The sequence below is a fragment of the Haematobia irritans genome, chromosome 3 (genome assembly GCF_050003625.1).
Source record: "Haematobia irritans isolate KBUSLIRL chromosome 3, ASM5000362v1, whole genome shotgun sequence".
Classification (NCBI taxonomy): Eukaryota; Metazoa; Arthropoda; class Insecta; order Diptera; family Muscidae; genus Haematobia; species Haematobia irritans.
This window is the reverse complement of record NC_134399.1, coordinates 174,403,002-174,429,241: the sequence shown is the minus strand read 5'-3', so window position 1 is coordinate 174,429,241 and position 26,240 is coordinate 174,403,002. Positions and strand designations below refer to the sequence as shown.

The 26,240-nt window shown below is 36.1% G+C and overlaps 2 protein-coding genes across 2 annotated transcripts; both read left to right on the top strand.

Moving 5' to 3' along the window:
- The first annotated feature begins 878 nt into the window (after positions 1-878).
- LOC142228903 (uncharacterized) lies at positions 879-9,564 on the top strand. The gene is made up of 2 exons (XM_075299433.1): positions 879-1,086; positions 7,867-9,564. The coding sequence occupies exon 2, from the start codon at positions 7,871-7,873 to the stop codon at positions 8,993-8,995; it is 1,125 nt and encodes a 374-aa protein (XP_075155548.1). The 5' UTR covers positions 879-1,086; positions 7,867-7,870; the 3' UTR covers positions 8,996-9,564.
- LOC142231290 (uncharacterized) lies at positions 2,481-7,823 on the top strand. The gene has a single exon (XM_075301905.1). It carries the CDS (start codon positions 2,481-2,483, stop codon positions 7,821-7,823), a length of 5,343 nt encoding a protein of 1,780 aa, XP_075158020.1.
- Positions 9,565-26,240: the final 16,676 nt, after the last annotated feature.

Sequence of the window (26,240 nt, the reverse complement as noted above, 5' to 3'; positions counted from 1 at the left end):
TTATATGAAAAACTTGTTTTGTTCATATCTCCTAAACTATGCGTCCTAGAGCGAAAAGGGGCTTAATTCATGACCACCCCCAAAAAATCGAAAAGGAGCTTAATTCATGATCACCGCCAAAAAATCGAAAGTTCCATCCAAATCGTAAAAAAATTGAAATTTTTATATGAAAAACTTGTTTTGCTCATATCTCCTAAACTATGCGTCCTAGAGCGAAAAGGAGCTTAATTCATGACCATCCCCAAAAAATCGAAAATTCCATCCAAATCGTGAAAAAATTAAAATTTTTATATGAAAAACTTGTTTTGCTCATATCTCCTAAACTATGCGTCCTAGAGCGAAAAGGAGCTTAATTCATGACCACCCCCAAAAAATCGAAAATTCCATCCAAATCCTGAAAAAATTTAAATTTTTATTGTTTTGCTCATATCTCCTAAACTATGCGTCCTAGAGCGAAAAGGAGCTTAATTCATGACCACCCCCAAAAAATCGAAAATTCCATCCAAATCCTGAAAAAATTGAAATTTTTATATGAAAAACTTGTTTTGCTCATTGTTTAAGTTCAAATTCGTAAGGTCAAAATTTATTCGTTAGATGGGGACTTAAAATCTTGTAAAATAACAATTTCCCCCTCGTTAGGAAATGTACCCTAAGCTCTGGATGCAGCTCTGTGCTTTCAGCACCATTCGTTACATTTTTCTAACGAGTCGCGCCATTACCGTCTTGCGGCGTCTAAGCTTTTGTTATTATTCGTTACTGGATTACGTCCGTCCAACGATTGTTTTGTAAAAGGTAAATAATAATCTCCCAAAAAATTCAATAAAATTACGTTTTATTGAAACATTATTGAAAAGAAAAACTAAATCCTTGTGTTTTTATTTATTTTATTTCTCGGTGCTACGCATTCATTGGTCCAATCGAGCCGGATACTTGCTTACAGCAATTAATAAAGGATTTTGTTTTGTCTTTTTTTCAAAGGAAAGTGCTGATATTGTGAAGCAACAACAAAAAGCAGCCACTTTGCAGCCATATTTGTGAAGGATTTATATTGAAAATTTATTTAAATAATTATTTATCAACACACAGGTGCGTATGTCAGTGTTTTATTAAAATAATTGAGCAAATCGCGAGTGTTTTAAATTTAAACCGCGGTCGTTTTACAACATTGATTCAATTATTTCGTTTTGCCGACGGCAAATTGCATTTCAAAAAACACACATTCGTTGCTACATACATACGTACGTTTCTTTTGTTTGTTTTATTTCGTTTTGCTAAAAGATATTCAAGTGAAAGAATAGTCAAAATAAAAAGTGAAAAAAATCTATTGTATATATTGGTGTTGTGTGGTGAATTTAAACGTTGACAATTGCTTATTTACTTCAAAACATTATTTGCAATTACGTTGCCTTTAACTTGAAGTAAATAAAACAATAACAAAATACACGCAGACTCCAAAGGCTCTGTTGGTCGTATTACTATTGTAAACAAACATCAATCGTCACTGCAGTCAACGTTTGAATTACATACCTACGTATGATCAGTGATACACACACGTATATACATACATATTTTTTTTTTGAGCTGTGTTTCTTTGGTTTATTTGTTAACCCTCACGGGGCCGCGAGTTGTAAATATTTTGAAGAAAATTATAAAAATTTTTGAAATTGAGTTTTTTGGGTTATCGTGTTGTATGACCCATTAGCGTTACGCGCATTAGTAAAAATTATCGTTTTGGTCACTGTGCACCCTACAGGCGGTCCGGTACGATCGTATAATTTTTATTTTATCATATATATTACGTATATATTTTTATTTCTATATCTTTTATTATTTGCGATATTTGATTTTTTTTGGGGAGATTATTTGGCGTGGAAGTGTAGAGGTGTATTTTACAGTCCGTGCACCCTACATTTGGTCTTACAGACATTTTTTTATAATTTCTTATAATTTGTTGAATTTTTTGATCATCTGGTTTTCGTGTGTGAAGTTTTGATACAGCGGCAGTATTCTTCGATACACTGAGCGTAATTTTCGTAAATTCATTCATACACTGAGAGAAATAGTTCGAAGATTTTAGTAGAATTTTGAGATTTTTAGAATTTGACTTGAATAATTTGCCCATTTTTTTGTACACGGGGAAAAATATTTTGTGATTCGGTACTCTGAACGAAAATTAATTGTCTCTACACTGAGAGAAAAATAGTCCAATAGTTTACAAATTGTTTGAAATTTTTGATTTTAAGTTTTGAAGTGGTTGTTTTACGAACAATTGTTTACACTTCAAGAAATTTTGTGGTAATTTCGGTGAAGTGTGAGAATTTGATACACTGAAAGAAAAATTTTGTAAATTTTTGTTTTTGCATTTTTGGGCATTTTGTGCAAATTTATTGATTTTTCGGCCAGTTTTCGCTGTCGATAAGTGCGTGTTCACATACTTTACGAGTTTTTGTGAATTTTTGTGACGCTAAATTATTTTCAATATGCCAGTTAATACATTCGCGCGATTCATTAGAGCCGCTGATGCGGTTGTGAAGTTTGGGACACGGGTTAGCTCTTTGAAGGAGGAGAATTTAGATGTTTATTCTCTAAGGGCTCAGGTCGAAGAGGCGAAATCACTCTGGGAGAAAGTGAAAGAGAGGTATGAGGAGTGTTTAGACGATCTTCAGGAGGATTCAGATAAGGGAAAGGTAGAATCTGCTGACGGCAAGTATGAGGCAACTTATGATGCCTATATTCGTATTGTTTCCTCTATCGAAAGGAAAATAGACGGTCTAAAAGCCGTTCCTAGGGCGTCAACTCCTATACAGCAGGCCGATGTGGCGGATATTTCTGCTCGTTCTGGTAATGTGGATGTATCGGGAAATTCTCTTTTGTTAGGTGTTGACCATGGTGCGGTCCATAGTTTGGCTTTACCACCATGCGATATTGAGGTTTTCGATGGTGACTTTCAGTCTTGGCCAACATTTAGGGATTTGTTTACTGCTGTTTATGTAAAAAATTCCCGTCTGAGTGATATTGAGCGCTTGTGTCATTTGCTCAAAAAGACTAGTGGCGACGCCCGTGAAGTTGTAAGAAGATTTCCTCTCACTGATAGGAGTTTCGAGTTAGCTTGGAGGACGTTAAAGGAAACTTATGACAACTTGAGAATTTTAGTCAGCAATCAATTGAAGCTTCTTTTTGACCTTCCGGTCTTAGACACCGAGACAAGTTCTGGGTTGAAGAACTTGCAGCGTGGTATGAATGCATGTATTTCGGCGATGGCTGTGAATAACGTTCCTACGAACGATTGGGATCCGATTTTGATATATTTGTGTGTGCAACGTCTACCGAAGATTAGTGTTACTTTGTGGGAACAGGGTATAAGTGATAAGTCTGCGTTGTCGTCTTGGGTGGACATGGATCGTTTTCTTACGGAAAGGATTCAGACACTCACGTGTCTCCGCGATTTGAAGGGTATCGATGCTTCGAAGAAAACTGATGGCAGGAAACTGCGAACGCATTTTACGAATGCAGCTCCGAAATCTTCGCCATCTAGGTCGCGTAATTCGCAATACACTTCTCATTCTTCTAGAGATTCCGTCGATAAGATGTGTGTTCTTTGTCCACGACAAAGCCATCATCTTCGTGTTTGTCCGAGATTTAGGAATCTTTCTGTGAATGATCGGTTGACTGCTGTGAAACGGTACCGCTGTTGTTTCAATTGTCTATCTCGTAGACATGACGTTAACAACTGTGCTACATCTCGCAGTTGTGAGAAGTGTCAAGGAAGGCATCATACTTTGCTTCATCGCGATTTTTCCCATTCTACGAATGTGGCGACTACGTCTTCGACAGTTTCGGCCGCTCGTCCTACGGATTCTAGCGGTTTGATTGACCCGCAGCCTTCCACTTCGTCTGGAATCGTGTCTGGTACTTCGGCCAGGCAAGTGTTTCATGTTTCCCAGAACAGGTCGGTACTATTAGGGACGGCTATGGTGAACATCGTTCATCAGGGTATGACGTACCCAGCTCGGGCTCTTATTGACCCAGCATCGGAAGCCTCCTTTATTACCGAAAAAATGCAAAAGTTGCTTAGGATTTCGATAACGAGTGCGACGTCTTCGATATCGGGCGTGAATCAATCGGTTTCGATAACTTCTCGAGGTATTTGCCCTCTGAGTATAGGGTCACCAATAGATGAATCGGTCTTGGTAGAGGCGACTGCGTTGGTCCTGCCTAAGATTTCTGGGAATTTACCGTCTTTCCAAGTGGGTCGGAATTATATGTCACGTTTGCCTAATTTACGTTTAGCTGATCCTAATCTGTTCGATAGTCGTCCGGTTGATCTATTGTTGGGGGCAGACGTGTATCCCAGAATTATATTACAGGGGGTTCGGTCTGGTATTTTAGGATCGTTGATTGCTCAACAGACAGTCTTCGGTTGGCTCATTACTGGTTCAATTCCCACTTCTAATGTGACGGTTTTTTCAACGACTGTTGAATTTATGGAAGAAGATGGTCTTGACAAGACTCTTCTTCGGTTTTGGGAATTAGAGGACTTACCAAGACGGGCAATTTGTTCTCCCGCAGATAAATTTTGTGAAGAAAATTTTAAGAATACCACATATAGGGATTCCGATGGAAGATACGTAGTGACTCTTCCGATAAAACCCGAATTAAAGGGACAAGTTTTGCTTGGACATTCGCGGACAAGTTGTTTGAAGCAGTTTATTCGTGGTGAGGCTTCGCTTTTACGAAAGCCTGAAACAAAATTAATGTATGACGGGGTGATTAAAGAATATTTGGACTTGCAACATATGAGACCAGTGTCGTCGACTTCTCCTGCAGATCAAACTGTGTGTTATTTGCCACACCACCCGGTAATCAATCCGGACAAATTGACGTCCAAACTTCGAGTTGTCTTTAATGCTTCGCATAAGACCTCAAATGGTAAAAGTCTGAACGACATTCTTTATGTGGGACCCACATTACAATTGGAATTGGTTCATTTGATTTTGAGGTGGAGATTTTTCAGATATGTTTTTAATTGCGACATCACACAGATGTACCGCCAAATTAGGGTAAATTCGGCCCATACTTCTCTGCAGCGAATTGTCTTTAGGGACTCCCCACAAAAAGATGTACAAGACTATGAGCTGCAGACCGTGACATTTGGAGTGAATTGTGCTCCCTATTTAGCCATACGGACGTTATTGCAATTGGCCGATGACTCCGAAGATGACTATCCCCACGCGGCACATATTCTACGAAGGTGCATGTACGTGGATGATGTTTTGACAGGGTACCATGACGTGGATACTGCTGTAGAATCTAGGGACCAATTGATTAGAGTACTATCATCGGCAAAGTTCGAACTGAGGAAGTGGACTTCTAATGAGCTAGCCATTTTAGAATCGCTTTCGGCTGACCATTTGGTTGACGCCAAATTACTGGAGTTTGTTGAAGCTAGTAGTTCGAAGCCGTTGGGTATTAGGTGGAATGCGCAGTTGGACTTATTTTATTTTGAGATGAAACCGATTGAGCGAAAATCTCGGTTTACGAAGAGAGAGGTTTTATCGGCTATAGCTAGGCTATTTGACCCTGTTGGCTGGCTGGGGCCAGTTATTATAGTGGCGAAGATAATTATGCAACAGGTTTGGTTGGATAAGATAGGATGGGACGAGTCTCTTCCGTTACAAACTGAGCGACAATGGCGAAAGTTTGTCGAGACCTATCAGGATGTGAATCACGTTCGTATTCCTCGATGGGTCAATTACTCCACAGACTGTGAGGTAGAATTACATGTTTTTTCCGACGCCTCGGAAAAAGCATACGCGGGGGTAGTATATGTTCGTGTGGTTACGCCGCAGGGACAAATCTTCACCCATTTGCTATCTTGTAAGACTAAGGTAGCCCCCATCAAATCTATATCTTTGCCACGTTTGGAGCTTTGTGGGGCAGTTTTGGCCTCAGAACTTTACAAGTCTATAGCCAGGGAGTTAGATATTGAATTTCGACGTGTTTATTGTTGGACGGATTCTACGATCGTCCGCTCTTGGCTTCGAAAGACGCCATCTACGTGGTCTACTTTCGTTGCGAATCGCGTATGTAGGATTCAGGAGAATACTGGGGGACAGAATTGGTACCATGTTCGTTCTGAGGACAATCCGGCCGACTTGGGAAGTCGCGGAGTGTCGCCTGCAGAGTTGGCAGTTTCAACGCTTTGGTGGCATGGACCAGAGTGGCTGTGCTCAGCTAGTTCTCAGTGGGATATTAGTGATTTGACCCCTCTTGAGACTGACGTTGAGGTACGGGCGGTCAAGACTCACGCATCGTTTTTTACGAACTATGAGGACATTTTAGAGAGATTTTCTTCGTTAGATAGGGCTCTACGAGTCATCGCATATATATTTAGGTTTTATCACAGGACCCATTATTCACATGCTAGTCGAAATGTGTATCACGACACGACGTTGACGGCAACTGAATTAAAGGCAGTGAGATTACGTCTAGCTGTTCTTTCTCAAAGGGCTCATTATCCAGATGAGTGCCGTTTTTTGATGGAAAAGAAACCGTTAGGTTCCAGGACCTCGTTGTTGTCATTGAATCCATTCCTGGATGAGGAGGGGGTTATGAGGTTGAATGGTCGTTTGAGTAGGTGTCCTACCCTGTCGTATAGTGAGCGACATCCAATTATAGTGCCGTATAATAGTAGATTCGCTAGGTTACTGGTGAAATATGTTCACGACATATCTATTCACGGAGGGAACCAGTTGGTTCTACGTCTTATTCGGATAGAGTATTGGATTCCTCGTTTAACATCTTTGATTAGATCGACTATTAACCGGTGTAAACGGTGTCTGTTGGATAGGAAGAAGTCTGGTACGCAGATCATGGCGGCTCTCCCACCGGAGAGAACTGTGCTTACCAGACCGTTTACTACGACTGGCGTTGATTTTGCGGGGCCTTTCGAAATTAAGTCATTTATAGGGCGCGCATGTAAGATAACAAAGGGTTATGTTTGCGTTTTTGTATGCTTTTCGACGAAGGCCATACACTTGGAAGCCACATCGGACTTGTCTACGACAACATTTCTGGCTGCCTTTCACAGATTTATATCTCGGCGTGGTTGTCCCAAGACCATTTTTTCGGATAATGGTACAAATTTTGTAGGCGCTTCACGCGAAATGGAAAAAGAATTGAGAAGTGTTCTTAAGGAGGGACGTGATAAGGTGTGTTCCGCATACCAGTTTCAGCAGCTTTCCTGGCAGTTTATCCCTGCCGGGGCGCCACATATGGGTGGTCTCTGGGAAGCTGCTGTCAAAAGCTTCAAGACGCATTTTAGGAAACATGCATCAGGATTCAAATTTACATTTGAAGAGTTTTCGACTGTTCTTTCGAGAATTGAGGCTTGTTTAAATTCTAGGCCGTTGTGCCCAATGAGTGAAAGTTCTCAAGAATTGGTAGCACTTACGCCTGGCCATTTTTTGGTAGGATCTCCGATCTTGGCGCCTCCTGAACAGTTAGAGGAGGAATCACCACTTCATTTGGTGCATCGATTTAGGAAAATGAAGGCGCTGTCGCAACAGTTCTGCTTACGGTGGAAAGATGAATATTTGAAAGGCTTACAGAAAAGGTATAAATGGAAATTTCCGCAGCGTGATATCGAAGTAGGGGACTTGGTAGTAATTCGTGATGAGCAATTGCCTCCTACATCGTGGAAATTAGGTCGTGTGGATGACGTCCACCCAGGATCTGACGGTCGCGTTAGAGTTGCAGACGTGAGAACGGCAAACGGTGTTGTAAGACGACCGGTGGTAAAATTGGTCATACTGACCGAATAGTTTTCGATCGATCATATAGTAAGCGTCATCTTTCTTTTCGCAGTACAATGGAAAATATGAGGGAAATTGTTAAGACTCTCCCTGACTACGAGGATGACGTCCCGATGTCCGATGAGGAAAAAGAGATTTTAGAAAATAATGTTGCACCGGTTCTTCGCGAGCCGTTACCAGCCATCGAGCAGGTCCCTGACGTCGGGATGACCCCAGTCGTCGCCTCTTCACAAGGGGTAGTACCGACGCAGAAAGTTGTCCCTCCGTCGGGGGCTGATACGGCTCCCGCTGACGTATCCGCAACCAACGTAGCCAAACCATCGTCATCCCCTACGGGGACTGCCCAAAAGAATTCAGGTGCGAATAAAAGAGTGCACTCGAATGTCTGTGTGTTGTGTAGGCGAAGTCACAATCTCAGGTCGTGTCGCAAATTTTTGAACATGCGTTTGGAGCAACGATTGCGCACTGTAGTGTTGCATCGGGTATGTTCAAACTGTCTGGGCAGGTCTCACATGCGATCGACCTGCAATAGTCGCGAGAGGTGCCGCGAATGTGGAGATAGCCACCATACGCTGCTACATTCATTTGACCAGCAACAACGTCCTTCCGCTCAAACCTTGTCGAAGAGAAAGTCCAAGTCAAGTTCGTCCGTTAACTCGTCCGCGTACTGTATCACGAATACCGCTCCCCTATCTGATCCGATGTTGGTTCTACAACCAATCGTCACGCTTGGTCCCACTATAGTCCTCTTGCTTGTCTTGTCCGATCGTCGAATTCCTGTCCGAGCTGTCCTCGACCCGTGTGCGGGGTACAGTATGATTTGTAGCAGTTTAGCTCTCAGCCTACGGCTTGTCTCAGCGATGACGTCGCAAGACGCATTTTGTCCGCTTGTTGCTGTCTCCCGACACAATGCAGAAAGTAAATTGGTTTTTTCTGCCCGGGTAACAGACCTGACCCGTGTTGTCACCCCATCGTCGTCGGCTCCAGATACGATACGGGAACATTTCGAGTGTCTCCAGCTGGCCGACCCAAGGTTTTACCGTCCTTCCGGGGTGGGGTTGGTTCTAGGGCCCGATGTCTACGCACGGGTTCTAAAGACACAAATATTTTCGAGTCCTGGATTCCCATTGGCGCAGCTAACGATGTTTGGCTGGATAGTGTCAGGTCAATGCCAACCATAAGTGTCGTAGGTCATCCTGGCCAATAACCCAGACACTGCAGACCCTCCGGGTCAACGGCTCTACGAGCATTTAGTTAAGAAAGAATGAAGTTTGAAAAAAATTAAAAGAACTAATAAAAAAAAAAAAAATGCTCAATTTGAAAATGATACTGACAACGCATTTTATATTTATTTTGATATCAATATATTGTACATATGTAATATTCTATGAATTACTGAATTTCAATTACAACATAGCTGGATGTTGCAAGGCGGGCGGAATGTTTAAGTTCAAATTCGTAAGGTCAAAATTTATTCGTTAGATGGGGACTTAAAATCTTGTAAAATAACAATTTCCCCCTCGTTAGGAAATGTACCCTAAGCTCTGGATGCAGCTCTGTGCTTTCAGCACAATTCGTTACATTTTTCTAACGAGTCGCGCCATTACCGTCTTGCGGCGTCTAAGCTTTTGTTATTATTCGTTACTGGATTACGTCCGTCCAACGATTGTTTTGTAAAAGGTAAATTAATCTCCCAAAAAATTCAATAAAATTACGTTTTATTGAAACATTATTGAAAAGAAAAACTAAATCCTTGTGTTTTTATTTATTTTATTTCTCGGTGCTACGCATTCACTCATATCTCCTAAACTATGCGTCCTAGAGCGAAAAGGAGCTTAATTTATGACCACCCCAAAAAAATCGAAAATTCCATCCAAATCGTAAAAAAATTGAAATTTTTATATGAAAAACTTGTTTTGCTCATATCTCCTAAACTATGCGTCCTAGAGCGAAAAGGAGCTTAATTCATGACTGTGCCCAAAAAATCGAAAATTCCATCCAAATCGTAAAAAAATTGAAATTTTTATATGAAAAACTTGTTTTGCTCATATCTCCTAAACTATGCGTCCTAGAGCGAAAAGGAGCTTAATTCATGACCATCCCCAAAAAATCGAAAATTCCATCCAAATCGTGAAAAAATTAAAATTTTTATATGAAAAACTTGTTTTGCTCACATCTCCTAAACTATGCGTCCTAGAGCGAAAAGGAGCTTAATTCATGACCACCCCCAAAAAATCGAAAATTCCATCCAAATCCTGAAAAAATTGAAATTTTTATTGTTTTGCTCATATCTCCTAAACTATGCGTCCTAGAGCGAAAAGGAGCTTAATTCATGACCACCCCCAAAAAATCGAAAATTCCATCCAAATCGTAAAAAAATTGAAATTTTTATATGAAAAACTTGTTTTGCTCATATCTCCTAAACTATGCGTCCTAGAGCGAAAAGGAGCTTAATTCATGACCACCCCCAAAAAATCGAAAATTCCATCCAAATCCTGAAAAAATTTAAATTTTTATATGAAAAACTTGTTTTGCTCATATCTCCTAAACTATGCGTCCTAGAGCGAAAAGGAGCTTAATTCATGACCATCACCAAAAAATCGAAAATTCCATCCAAATCGTGAAAAAATTTAAATTTTTATATGAAAAACTTGTTTTGCTCATATCTCCTAAACTATGCGTCCTAGAGCGAAAAGGAGCTTAATTCATGACCACCCCCAAAAATTGAAAATTCCATCCAAATCCTGAAAAAAATGAAATTTTTATATGAAAAACTTGTTTTGCTCATATCTCCTAAACTATGCGTTCTAGAGCGAAAAGGAGCTTAATTCATGACCACCCCCAAAAAATCGAAAATTCCATCCAAATCGTGAAAAAATTAAAATTTTTATATGAAAAACTTGTTTTGCTCATATCTCCTAAACTATGCGTCCTAGAGCGAAAAGGAGCTTAATTCATGATCACCCCCAAAAAATCGAAAATTCCATCCAAATCCTGAAAAAATTGAATTTTTTATATGAAAAACTCCTAAACTATGCGTCCTAGAGCGAAAAGGAGCTTAATTCATGACCACCCCCAAAAAATCGAAAATTCCATCCAAATCGTAAAAAAATTGAAATTTTTATATGAAAAACTTGTTTTGCTCATATCTCCTAAACTATGCGTCCTAGATCGAAAAGGAGCTTAATTCATGACCACCCCCAAAAAATCGAAAATTCCATCCAAATACTGAAAAAAATGACATTTTTATATGAAAAACTTGTTTTGCTCATATCTCCTAAACTATGCGTCCTAGAGCGAAAAGGAGCTTAATTCATGACCACCCCCAAAAAATCGAAAATTCCATCCAAATCGTAAAAAATTGAAATTTTTATATGAAAAACTTGTTTTGTTCATATCTCCTAAACTATGCGTCCTAGAGCGAAAAGGGGCTTAATTCATGACCACCCCCAAAAAATCGAAAAGGAGCTTAATTCATGATCACCGCCAAAAAATCGAAAGTTCCATCCAAATCGTAAAAAAATTGAAATTTTTATATGAAAAACTTGTTTTGCTCATATCTCCTAAACTATGCGTCCTAGAGCGAAAAGGAGCTTAATTCATGACCATCCCCAAAAAATCGAAAATTCCATCCAAATCGTGAAAAAATTAAAATTTTTATATGAAAAACTTGTTTTGCTCATATCTCCTAAACTATGCGTCCTAGAGCGAAAAGGAGCTTAATTCATGACCACCCCCAAAAAATCGAAAATTCCATCCAAATCCTGAAAAAATTGAAATTTTTATTGTTTTGCTCATATCTCCTAAACTATGCGTCCTAGAGCGAAAAGGAGCTTAATTCATGACCACCCCCAAAAAATCGAAAATTCCATCCAAATCCTGAAAAAATTGAAATTTTTATATGAAAAACTTGTTTTGCTCATATCTCCTAAACTATGCGTCCTAGAGCGAAAAGGAGCTTAATTTATGACCACCCCAAAAAAATCGAAAATTCCATCCAAATCGTAAAAAAATTGAAATTTTTATATGAAAAACTTGTTTTGCTCATATCTCCTAAACTATGCGTCCTAGAGCGAAAAGGAGCTTAATTCATGACTGTGCCCAAAAAATCGAAAATTCCATCCAAATCGTAAAAAAATTGAAATTTTTATATGAAAAACTTGTTTTGCTCATATCTCCTAAACTATGCGTCCTAGAGCGAAAAGGAGCTTAATTCATGACCATCCCCAAAAAATCGAAAATTCCATCCAAATCGTGAAAAAATTAAAATTTTTATATGAAAAACTTGTTTTGCTCACATCTCCTAAACTATGCGTCCTAGAGCGAAAAGGAGCTTAATTCATGACCACCCCCAAAAAATCGAAAATTCCATCCAAATCCTGAAAAAATTGAAATTTTTATTGTTTTGCTCATATCTCCTAAACTATGCGTCCTAGAGCGAAAAGGAGCTTAATTCATGACCACCCCCAAAAAATCGAAAATTCCATCCAAATCGTAAAAAAATTGAAATTTTTATATGAAAAACTTGTTTTGCTCATATCTCCTAAACTATGCGTCCTAGAGCGAAAAGGAGCTTAATTCATGACCACCCCCAAAAAATCGAAAATTCCATCCAAATCCTGAAAAAATTTAAATTTTTATATGAAAAACTTGTTTTGCTCATATCTCCTAAACTATGCGTCCTAGAGCGAAAAGGAGCTTAATTCATGACCATCCCCAAAAAATCGAAAATTCCATCCAAATCGTGAAAAAATTTAAATTTTTATATGAAAAACTTGTTTTGCTCATATCTCCTAAACTATGCGTCCTAGAGCGAAAAGGAGCTTAATTCATGACCACCCCCAAAAAATCGAAAATTCCATCCAAATCCTGAAAAAAATGAAATTTTTATATGAAAAACTTGTTTTGCTCATATCTCCTAAACTATGCGTTCTAGAGCGAAAAGGAGCTTAATTCATGACCACCCCCAAAAAATCGAAAATTCCATCCAAATCGTGAAAAAATTAAAATTTTTATATGAAAAACTTGTTTTGCTCATATCTCCTAAACTATGCGTCCTAGAGCGAAAAGGAGCTTAATTCATGATCACCCCCAAAAAATCAAAAATTCCATCCAAATCGTAAAAAAATTGAAATTTTTATACGAAAAGCTTGTTTTGCTCATATCTCGTAAACTATGCGTCCTAGAGCGAAAAGGAGCTTAATTCATCACCACCCTCAAAAAATCGAAAATTCTATCCAAATCCTGAAAAAATTGAAATCGTGAAAAAATTGAAATTTTAATATGAAAAACTTGTTTTGCTCATATCTCCTAAACTATGCGTCCTAGAGCGAAAAGGAGCTTAATTCATGACTATCCCCAAAAAATCGAAAATTCCATCCAAATCGTAAAAAAATTGAAATTTTTATATGAAAAACTTGTTTTGCTCATATCTCCTAAACTATGCGCCCTAGAGCGAAAAGGAGCTTAATTCATGACCACCCCCAAAAAATCGAAAATTCCATCCAAATCCTGACAAAAATGAAATTTTTATATGAAAAACTTGTTTTGCTCATATCTCCTAAACTATGCGTCTTAGAGCGAAAAGGAGCTTAATTCATGACCACCCCCAAAAAATCGAAAATTCCATCCAAATCGTGAAAAAATTAAAATTTTTATAAGAAAAACTTGTTTTGCTCATATCTCCTAAACTATGCGTCCTAGAGCGAAAAGGAGCTTAATTCATGACCACCCCCAAAAAATCGAAAATTCCATCCAAATCCTGAAAAAATTGAAATTTTTATATGAAAAACTTGTTTTGCTCATATCTCCTAAACTATGCGTCCTAGAGCGAAAAGGAGCTTAATTCATGACCACCCCCAAAAAATCGAAAATTCCATCCAAATCCTGAAAAAATTTAAATTTTTATATGAAAAACTTGTTTTGCTCATATCTCCTAAACTATGCGTCCTAGAGCGAAAAGGAGCTTAATTCATGACCACCCCCAAAAAATCGAAAATTCCATCCAAATCCTGAAAAAATTGCAATTTTTATATGAAAAACTTGTTTTGCTCATATCTCCTAAACTATGCGTCCTAGAGCGAAAAGGAGCTTAATTCATGACTATCCCCAAAAAATCGAATATTCCATCCAAATCGTAAAAAAATTGTAATTTTTATATGAAAAGCTTGTTTTGCTCATATCTCCTAAACTATGCGTCCTAGAGCGAAAAGGAGCTTAATTCATGACCACCCCCAAAAAATCGAAAATTCCATCCAAATCCTGAAAAAATTGAAATTTTTATATGAAAAACTTGTTTTGCTCATATCTCCTAAACTATGCGTCCTAGAGCGAAAAGGAGCTTAATTCATGACCACCCCCAAAAAATCGAAAATTCCATCCAAATCCTGAAAAAATTGAAATTTTTATATGAAAAACTTGTTTTGCTCATATCTCCTAAACTATGCGTCCTAGAGCGAAAAGGAGCTTAATTCATGACCACCCCCAAAAAATCGAAAATTCCATCCAAATCGTGAAAAAATTGAAATTTTTATATGAAAAACTTGTTTTGCTCATATCTCCTAAACTATGCGTCCTAGAGCGAAAAGGAGCTTAATTCAGGACTATCCCCAAAAAATCGAATATTCCATCCAAATCGTAAAAAAATTGTAATTTTTATATGAAAAGCTTGTTTTGCTCATATCTCCTAAACTATGCGTCCTAGAGCGAAAAGGAGCTTAATTCATGACCACCCCCAAAAAATCGAAAATTCCATCCAAATCCTGAAAAAATTGAAATTTTTATATGAAAAACTTGTTTTGCTCATATCTCCTAAACTATGCGTCCTAGAGCGAAAAGGAGCTTAATTCATGACTATCCCCAAAAAATCGAATATTCCATCCAAATCGTGAAAAAATTGAAATTTTTATATGAAAAACTTGTTTTGCTCATATCTCCTAAACTATGCGTCCTAGAGCGAAAAGAGCTTAATTCATGACCACCCCCAAAAAATCGAAAATTCCATCCAAATCGTGAAAAAATTAAAATTTTTATATGAAAAACTTGTTTTGCTCATATCTCCTAAACTATGCGTCCTAGAGCGAAAAGGAGCTTAATTCATGACCACCCCCAAAAAATCGAAAATTCCATCCAAATCCTGAAAAATTGAAATTTTTATATGAAAAACTTGTTTTGCTCATATCTCCTAAACTATGCGTCCTAGAGCGAAAAGGAGCTTAATTCATGACCACCCCCAAAAAATCGAAAATTCCATCCAAATCGTGAAAAAATTGAAATGTTTATATGAAAAACTTGTTTTGCTTGTTTTGCTCATATCTCCTAAACTATGCGCCCTAGAGCGAAAAGGAGCTTAATTCAAAAAATCGAAAATTCCATCCAAATCCTAAAAAAATTGAAATTTTTATATGAAAAACTTGTTTTGCTCATATCTCCTAAACTATGCGTCCTAGAGCGAAAAGGAGCTTAATTCATGACCACCCCCAAAAAATCGAAAATTCCATCCAAATCCTGAAAAAATTGAAATTTTTATATGAAAAACTTGTTTTGCTCATATCTCCTAAACTATGCGTCCTAGAGCGTAAAGGAGCTTAATTCATGACCACCCCCAAAAAATCGAAAATTCCATCCAAATCGTGAAAAAATTGAAATTTTTATATGAAAAACTTGTTTTGCTCATATCTCCTAAACTATGCGTCCTAGAGCGAAAAGGAGCTTAATTCATGACCATCCCCAAAAAATCGAAAATTCCATCCAAATCCTGAAAAAATTGAAATTTTTATATGAAAAACTCCTAAACTATGCGTCCTAGAGCGAAAAGGAGCTTAATTCATGACCACCCCCAAAAAATCGAAAATTCCATCCAAATCGTAAAAAAATTGAAATTTTTATATGAAAAATTTGTTTTGCTCATATCTCCTAAACTATGCGTCCTAGAGCGAAAAGGAGCTTAATTCATGACCACCCCCAAAAAATCGAAAATTCCATCCAAATACTGAAAAAAATGACATTTTTATATGAAAAACTTGTTTTGCTCATATCTCCTAAACTATGCGTCCTAGAGCGAAAAGGAGCTTAATTCATGACCACCCCCAAAAATCGAAAATTCCATCCAAATCGTAAAAAAATTGAAATTTTTATATGAAAAACTTGTTTTGTTCATATCTCCTAAACTATGCGTCCTAGAGCGAAAAGGGGCTTAATTCATGACCACCCCCAAAAAATCGAAAAGGAGCTTAATTCATGATCACCGCCATTTTTATTGTTTTGCTCATATCTCCTAAACTATGCGTCCTAGAGCGAAAAGGAGCTTAATTCATGACCACCCCCAAAAAATCGAAAATTCCATCCAAATCCTGAAAAAATTGAAATTTTTTTATGAAAAACTTGTTTTGCTCATATCTCCTAAACTATGCGTCCTAGAGCGAAAAGGAGCTTAATTTATGACCACCCCAAAAAAATCGAAAATTCCATCCAAATCGTAAAAAAATTAAAATTTTTATATGAAAAACTTGTTTTGCTCATATCTCCTAAACTATGCGTCCTAGAGCGAAAAGGAGCTTAATTCATGACCACCCCCAAAAAATTAAAAATTCCATCCAAATCCTGAAAAAAAATGAAATTTTTATATGAAAAACTTGTTTTGCTCATATCTCCTAAACTATGCGTCCTAGAGCGAAAAGGAGCTTAATTCATGACCACCCCCAAAAAATCGAAAATTCCATCCAAATCCTGAAAAAATTGCAATTTTTATATGAAAAACTTGTTTTGCTCATATCTCCTAAACTATGCGTCCTAGAGCGAAAAGGAGCTTAATTCATGACTATCCCCAAAAAATCGAATATTCCATCCAAATCGTAAAAAAATTGTAATTTTTATATGAAAAGCTTGTTTTGCTCATATCTCCTAAACTATGCGTCCTAGAGCGAAAAGGAGCTTAATTCATGACCATCCCCAAAAAATCGAAAATTCCATCCAAATCCTAAAAAAATTGAAATTTTTATATGAAAAACTTGTTTTGCTCATATCTCCTAAACTATGCGTCCTAGAGCGAAAAGGAGCTTAATTCATGACCACCCCCAAAAAATCGAAAATTCCATCTAAATCCTGAAAAAATTGAAATTTTTATATGAAAAACTTGTTTTGCTCATATCTCCTAAACTATGCGTCCTAGAGCGTAAAGGAGCTTAATTCATGACCACCCCCAAAAAATCGAAAATTCCATCCAAATCGTGAAAAAATTGAAATTTTTATATGAAAAACTTGTTTTGCTCATATCTCCTAAACTATGCGTCCTAGAGCGAAAAGGAGCTTAATTCATGACCATCCCCAAAAAATCGAAAATTCCATCCAAATCCTGAAAAAATTGAAATTTTTATATGAAAAACTCCTAAACTATGCGTCCTAGAGCGAAAAGGAGCTTAATTCATGACCACCCCCAAAAAATCGAAAATTCCATCCAAATCGTAAAAAAATTGAAATTTTTATATGAAAAATTTGTTTTGCTCATATCTCCTAAACTATGCGTCCTAGAGCGAAAAGGGGCTTAATTCATGACCACCCCCAAAAAATCGAAAAGGAGCTTAATTCATGATCACCGCCATTTTTATTGTTTTGCTCATATCTCCTAAACTATGCGTCCTAGAGCGAAAAGGAGCTTAATTCATGACCACCCCCAAAAAATCGAAAATTCCATCCAAATCCTGAAAAAATTGAAATTTTTTTATGAAAAACTTGTTTTGCTCATATCTCCTAAACTATGCGTCCTAGAGCGAAAAGGAGCTTAATTTATGACCACCCCAAAAAAATCGAAAATTCCATCCAAATCGTAAAAAAATTAAAATTTTTATATGAAAAACTTGTTTTGCTCATATCTCCTAAACTATGCGTCCTAGAGCGAAAAGGAGCTTAATACATGACCATCTCCAAAAAATCGAAAATTCCATCCAAATCGTAAAAAAATTGAAATTTTTATATAAAAAACTTGTTTTGCTCATATCTCCTAAACTATGCGTCCTAGAGCGAAAAGGAGCTTAATTCATGACCACCCCCAAAAAATCGAAAATTCCATCCAAATCCTGAAAAAAAATGAAATTTTTATATGAAAAACTTGTTTTGCTCATATCTCCTAAACTATGCGTCCTAGAGCGAAAAGGAGCTTAATTCATGACCACCCCCAAAAAATCGAAAATTTCATCCAAATCGTGAAAAAATTTAAATTTTTATATGAAAAACTTGTTTTGCTCATATCTCCTAAACTATGCGTCCTAGAGCGAAAAGGAGCTTAATTCATGACCAACCTCAAAAAATCGAAAATTCTATCCAAATCCTGAAAAAATTGAAATCGTGAAAAAATTGAAATTTTTATATGAAAAACTTGTTTGGCTCATATCTCCTAAACTATGCGTCCTAGAGCGAAAAGGAGCTTAATTCATGACCATCCCCAAAAAATCGAAAATTCCATCCAAATCGTAAAAAAATTGAAATTTTTATATGAAAAACTTGTTTTGCTCATATCTCCAAAACTATGCGCCCTAGAGCGAAAAGGAGCTTAATTCATGACCACCCCCAAAAAATCGAAAATTCCATCCAAATCCTGAAAAAATTGAAAAATTTATATGAAAAACTTGTTTTGCTCATATCTCCTAAACTATGCGTCCTAGAGCGAAAAGGAGCTTAGGTTAGGTTAGGTTATGTGGCAGCCCGATGTATCAGGCTCACTTAGACTATTCAGTCCATTGTGATACCACAGTGGTGAACTTCTCTCTTCTCCAAATCGTAAAAAAATTGAAATTTTCATATGAAAAACTTGTTTTGCTCATATCTCCTAAACTATGCGTCCTAGAGCGAAAAGGAGCTTAATTCATGACCATCCCCAAAAAATCGAAAATTCCATCCAAATCGTGAAAAAATTAAAATTTTTATATGAAAAACTTGTTTTGCTCATATCTCCTAAACTATGCGTCCTAGAGCGAAAAGGAGCTTAATTCATGACCACCCCCAAAAAATCGAAAATTCCATCCAAATCGTAAAAAAATTGAAATTTTTATATGAAAAACTTGTTTTGCTCATATCTCCTAAACTATGCGTCCTAGAGCGAAAAGGGGCTTAATTCATGACCACCCCCAAAAAATCGAAAAGGAGCTTAATTCATGATCACCGCCAAAAAATCGAAAGTTCCATCCAAATCGTAAAAAAATTGAAATTTTTATATGAAAAACTTGTTTTGCTCATATCTCCTAAACTATGCGTCCTAGAGCGAAAAGGAGCTTAATTCATGACCATCCCCAAAAAATCGAAAATTCCATCCAAATCGTGAAAAAATTAAAATTTTTATATGAAAAACTTGTTTTGCTCATATCTCCTAAACTATGCGTCCTAGAGCGAAAAGGAGCTTAATTCATGACCACCCCCAAAAAATCGAAAATTCCATCCAAATCCTGAAAAAATTGAAATTTTTATATGAAAAACTTGTTTTGCTCATATCTCCTAAACTATGCGTCCTAGAGCGAAAAAGAGCTTAATTCATGACCAGCCCCAAAAAATCGAAAATTCCATCCAAATCCTGAAAAAATTTAAATTTTTATGTGAAAAACTTGTTTTGCTCATATCTCCTAAACTATGCGTCCTAGAGCGAAAAGGAGCTTAATTCATGACCATCCCCAAAAAATCGAAAATTCCATCCAAATCGTGAAAAAATTAAAATTTTTATATGAAAAACTTGTTTTGCTCATATCTCCTAAACTATGCGTCCTAGAGCGAAAAGGAGCTTAATTCATGACCACCCCCAAAAAATCGAAAATTCCATCCAAATCCTGAAAAAATTGAAAAATTTATATGAAAAACTTGTTTTGCTCATATCTCCTAAACTATGCGTCCTAGAGCGAAAAGGAGCTTAATTCATGACTATCCCCAAAAAATCGAAAATTCCATCCAAATCGTAAAAAAATTGTAATTTTTATATGAAAAACTTGTTTTGCTCATATCTCCTAAACTATGCGTCCTAGAGCGAAAAGGAGCTTAATTCATGACCACCCCCAAAAAATCGAAAATTCCATCCAAATCCTGAAAAAATTGAAATTTTTATGTGAAAAACTTGTTTTGCTCATATCTCCTAAACTATGCGTCCTAGAGCGAAAAGGAGCTTAATTCATGACCATCCCCAAAAAATCGAAAATTCTTTCCTAATCGTGAAAAAAATTAAAATTTTTATATGAAAAACTTGTTTTGCTCATATCTCCTAAACTATGCGTCCTAGAGCGAAAAGTAGCTTAATTCATGACCACCACCAAAAAATCGAAAATTCCATCCAAATCCTGAAAAAATTGAAATTTTTATATGAAAAACTTGTTTTGCTCATATCTCCTAAACTATGCGTCCTAGAGCGAAAAGGAGCTTAATCCATGACCACCCCCAAAAAATCGAAAATTCCATCCAAATCCTGAAAAAATTGAAATTTTTATATGAAAAACGTCTTTTGCTCATATCTCCTAAACTATGCGTCCTAGAGCGAAAAGGAGCTTAATTCATGACCACCCCCAAAAAATCGAAAATTCCATCCAAATCGTGAAAAAATTGAAATTTTTATATGAAAAACTTGTTTTGCTCATATCTCCTAAACTATGCGTCCTAGAGCGAAAAGGAGCTTAATTCATGACTATCCCTAAAAAATCGAAAATTCCATCCAAATCGTAAAAAATTGAAATTTTTTATATGAAAAACTTGTTTTGCTCATATCTCCTAAACTATGCGTCCTAGAGCGAAAAGGAGCTTAATTCATGACCATCCCCAAAAAATCGAAAACTCCATCCAAATCCTGAAAAAATTGAAATTTTTATATGAAAAACTTGTTTTGCTCATATCTCCTAAACTATGCGTCCTAGAGTGAAAAGGAGCTTAATTCATGACCACCCCCAAAAAATCGAAAATTCCATCCAAATCCTGAAAAAATTTAAATTTTTATATGAAAAACTTGTTTTGCTCATATCTCCTAAACTATGCGTCCTAGAGCGAAAAGGAGCTTAATTCATGACCACCCCCAAAAAATCGAAAATTCCATCCAAATCGTAAAAAAATTAAAATTTTTATATGAAAAACTTGTTTTGCTCATATCTCCTAAACTATGCGTCCTAGAGCGAAAAGGAGCTTAATTCATGACCACCCCCAAAAAATCGAAAATTCCATCCAAATCCTGAAAAAATTGAAAAATTTATATGAAAAACTTGTTTTGCTCATATCTCCTAAACTATGCGTCCTAGAGCGAAAAAGAGCTTAATTCATGACCACCCCCAAAAAATCGAAAATTCCATCCAAATCCTGAAAAAATTTAAATTTTTATGTGAAAAACTTGTTTTGCTCATATCTCCTAAACTATGCGTCCTAGAGCGAAAAGGAGCTTAATTCATGACCACCCCCAAAAAATCGAAAATTCCATCCAAATCCTGAAAAAATTGAAATTTTTATATGAAAAACTTGTTTTGCTCATATCTCCTAAACTATGCGTCCTAGAGCGAAAAGGGGCTTAATTCATGACCACCCGCAAAAAATCGAAAAGGAGCTTAATTCATGATCACCGCCAAAAAATCGAAAGTTCCATCCCAATCGTAAAAAAATTGAAATTTTTATATGAAAAACTTGTTTTGCTCATATCTCCTAAACTATGCGTCCTAGAGCGAAAAGGAGCTTAATTCATGACCATCCCCAAAATATCGAAAATTCCATCCAAATCGTGAAAAAATTAAAATTTTTATATGAAAAACTTGTTTTGCTCATATCTCCTAAACTATGCGTCCTAGAGCGAAAAGGAGCTTAATTCATGACTATCCCCAAAAAATCGAAAATGCCATCCAAATCGTAAAAAAATTGTAATTTTTATATGAAAAACTTGTTTTGCTCATATCTCCTAAACTATGCGTCCTAGAGCGAAAAGGAGCTTAATTCATGACCACCCTCAAAAAATCGAAAATTCCATCCAAATCCTGAAAAAATTGAAATTTTTATGTGAAAAACTTGTATTGCTCATATCTCCTAAACTATGCGTCCTAGAGCGAAAAGGAGCTTAATTCATGACCATCCCCAAAAAATCGAAAATTCATTCCAAATCGTGAAAAAATTAAAATTTTTATATGAAAAACTTGTTTTGCTCATATCTCCTAAACTATGCGTCCTAGAGCGAAAAGGAGCTTAATTCATGACCACCACCAAAAAATCGAAAATTCCATCCAAATCCTGAAAAAATTGAAATTTTTATATGAAAAACTTGTTTTGCTCATATCTCCTAAACTATGCGTCCTAGAGCGAAAAGGAGCTTAACTCATGACCACCCCCAAAAAATCGAAAATTCCATCCAAATCCTGAAAAAATTGAAATTTTTATATGAAAAACGTCTTTTGCTCATATCTCCTAAACTATGCGTCCTAGAGCGAAAAGGAGCTTAATTCATGACCATCCCCAAAAAATCGAAAATTCCATCCAAATCGTGAAAAAATTGAAATTTTTATATGAAAAACTTGTTTTGCTCATATCTCCTAAACTATGCGTCCTAGAGCGAAAAGGAGCTTAATTCATGACCACCCCCAAAAAATCGAAAATTCCATCCAAATCCTGAAAAAATTGAAAAATTTATATGAAAAACTTGTTTTGCTCATATCTCCTAAACTATGCGTCCTAGAGCGAAAAAGAGCTTAATTCATGACCACCCCCAAAAAATCGAAAATTCCATCCAAATCCTGAAAAAATTTAAATTTTTATGTGAAAAACTTGTTTTGCTCATATCTCCTAAACTATGCGTCCTAGAGCGAAAAGGAGCTTAATTCATGACCACCCCCAAAAAATCGAAAATTCCATCCAAATCCTGAAAAAATTGAAATTTTTATATGAAAAACTTGTTTTGCTCATATCTCCTAAACTATGCGTCCTAGAGCGAAAAGGGGCTTAATTCATGACCACCCGCAAAAAATCGAAAAGGAGCTTAATTCATGATCACCGCCAAAAAATCGAAAGTTCCATCCCAATCGTAAAAAAATTGAAATTTTTATATGAAAAACTTGTTTTGCTCATATCTCCTAAACTATGCGTCCTAGAGCGAAAAGGAGCTTAATTCATGACCATCCCCAAAATATCGAAAATTCCATCCAAATCGTGAAAAAATTAAAATTTTTATATGAAAAACTTGTTTTGCTCATATCTCCTAAACTATGCGTCCTAGAGCGAAAAGGAGCTTAATTCATGACTATCCCCAAAAAATCGAAAATGCCATCCAAATCGTAAAAAAATTGTAATTTTTATATGAAAAACTTGTTTTGCTCATATCTCCTAAACTATGCGTCCTAGAGCGAAAAGGAGCTTAATTCATGACCACCCTCAAAAAATCGAAAATTCCATCCAAATCCTGAAAAAATTGAAATTTTTATGTGAAAAACTTGTATTGCTCATATCTCCTAAACTATGCGTCCTAGAGCGAAAAGGAGCTTAATTCATGACCATCCCCAAAAAATCGAAAATTCATTCCAAATCGTGAAAAAATTAAAATTTTTATATGAAAAACTTGTTTTGCTCATATCTCCTAAACTATGCGTCCTAGAGCGAAAAGGAGCTTAATTCATGACCACCACCAAAAAATCGAAAATTCCATCCAAATCCTGAAAAAATTGAAATTTTTATATGAAAAACTTGTTTTGCTCATATCTCCTAAACTATGCGTCCTAGAGCGAAAAGGAGCTTAACTCATGACCACCCCCAAAAAATCGAAAATTCCATCCAAATCCTGAAAAAATTGAAATTTTTATATGAAAAACGTCTTTTGCTCATATCTCCTAAACTATGCGTCCTAGAGCGAAAAGGAGCTTAATTCATGACCATCCCCAAAAAATCGAAAATTCCATCCAAATCGTGAAAAAATTGAAATTTTTATATGAAAAACTTGTTTTGCTCATATCTCCTAAACTATGCGTCCTAGAGCGAAAAGGAGCTTAATTCATGACTATCCCCAAAAAATAGCAAATACCATCCAAATCGTAAAAAATTGAAATTTTTATATGAAAAACTTGTTTTGCTCATATCTCCTAAACTATGCGTCCTAGAGCGAAAAGGAGCTTAATTCATGACCATCCCCAAAAAATCGAAAATTCCATCCAAATCCTGAAAAATTGAAATTTTTATATGAAAAACTTGTTTTGCTCATATCTCCTAAACTATGCGTCCTAGAGCGAAAAGGAGCTTAACTCATGACCACCCCCAAAAAATCGAAAATTCCATCCAAATCGTAAAAAAATTGAAATTTTTATATGAAAAACTTGTTTTGCTCATATCTCCTAAACTATGCGTCCTAGAGCGAAAAGGAGCTTAATTCATGACCACCCCCAAAAAATCTAAAATTCCATCCAAATACTGAAAAAAATGACATTTTTATATGAAAAACTTGTTTTGCTCATATCTCCTAAACTATGCGTCCTAGAGCGAAAAGGGGCTTAATTCATGACCACCCCCAAAAAATCGAAAAGGAGTTTAATTCATGATCACCGCCAAAAAATCGAAAGTTCCATCCAAATCGTAAAAATTGAAATTTTTATATGAAAAACTTGTTTTGCTCATATCTCCTAAACTATGCGTCCTAGAGCGAAAAGGAGCTTAATTCATGACCATCCCCAAAAAATCGAAAATTCCATCCAAATCGTGAAAAAATTAAAATTTTTATATGAAAAACTTGTTTTGCTCATATCTCCTAAACTATGCGTCCTAGAGCGAAAAGGAGCTTAATTCATGACTATCCCCAAAAAATCGAAAATTCCATCCAAATCGTAAAAAAATTGAAATTTTTATATGAAAAACTTGTTTTGCTCATATCTCATAAACTATGCATCCTAGAGCGAAAAGGAGCTTAATTAATGACCACCCCCAAAAAATCGAAAATTCCATCCAAATCCTGAAAAAATTGAAATTTTTATATGAAAAACTTGTTTTGCTCATATCTCCTAAACTAGGCGTCCTAGAGCGAAAAGGAGCTTAATTCATGGCCATCCCCAAAAAATCGAAAATTCCATCCAAATCGTGAAAAAATTGAAATTTTTACATGAAAAACTTGTTTTGCTCATATCTCCTAAACTATGCGTCCTAGAGCGAAAAGGAGCTTAATTCATGACCACCCCCAAAAAATCGAAAATTCCATCTAAATCGTAAAAAAATTGAAATTTTCATATGAAAAACTTGTTTTGCTCATATCTCGTAAACTATGCGTCCTAGAGCGAAAAGGAGCTTAATTCATGACCACCCCCAAAAAATCGAAAATTCCATCCAAATCGTAAAAAAATTGAAATTTTTATATGAAAAACTTGTTTTGCTCATATCTCCTAAACTATGCGTCCTAGAGCGAAAAGGAGCTTAATTCATGACCATCCCCAAAAAATCGAAAATTCCATCCAAATCGTGAAAATAATTGAAATTTTTATATGAAAAACTTGTTTTGCTCATATCTCCTAAACTATGCGTCCTAGAGCGAAAAGAAGCTTAATTCATGACCACCCCCAAAAAATCGAAAATTCCATCCAAATCGTAAAAAAATTGAAATTTTTATATGAAAAACTTGTTTTGCTCATATCTCCTAAACTATGCGTCCTAGAGCGAAAAGGAGCTTAAGTCATGACCATCCCCAAAAAATCGAAAATTCCATCCAAATCGTGAAAAAATTGAAATTTTTATATGAAAAACTTGTTTTGCTCATATCTCCTAAACTATGCGTCCTAGAGCGAAAAGGAGCTTAATTCATGACCACCCCCAAAAAATCGAAAATTCCATCCAAATCGTGAAAAAATTGAAATTTTTATATGAAAAACTTGTTTTGCTCATATCTCCTAAACTATGCGTCCTAGAGCGAAAAGGAGCTTAATTCATGACCACCCCCAAAAAATCGAAAATTCCATCCAAATCCTGAAAAAAATGAAATTTTTATATGAAAAACTTGTTTTGCTCATATCTCCTAAACTATGCGTCCTAGAGCGAAAAGGAGCTTAATTCATGACCACCCCCAAAAAATCGAAAATTCCATCCAAATCGTGAAAAAATTAAAATTTTTATATGAAAAACTTGTTTTGCTCATATCTCCTAAACTATGCGTCCTAGAGCGAAAAGGAGCTTAATTCATGACCACCCTCAAAAAATCGAAAATTCTATCCAAATCCTGAAAAAATTGAAATCGTGAAAAAATTCAAATTTTTATATGAAAAACTTGTTTTGCTCATATCTCCTAAACTATGCGTCCTAGAGCGAAAAGGAGCTTAATTCATGACTATCCCCAAAAAATCGAAAATTCCGTCCAAATCGTAAAAAAATTGAAATTTTTATATGAAAAACTTGTTTTGCTCATATCTCCTAAACTATGCGTCCTAGAGCGAAAAGGAGCTTAATTCATGATCACCCCCAAAAAATCGAAAATTC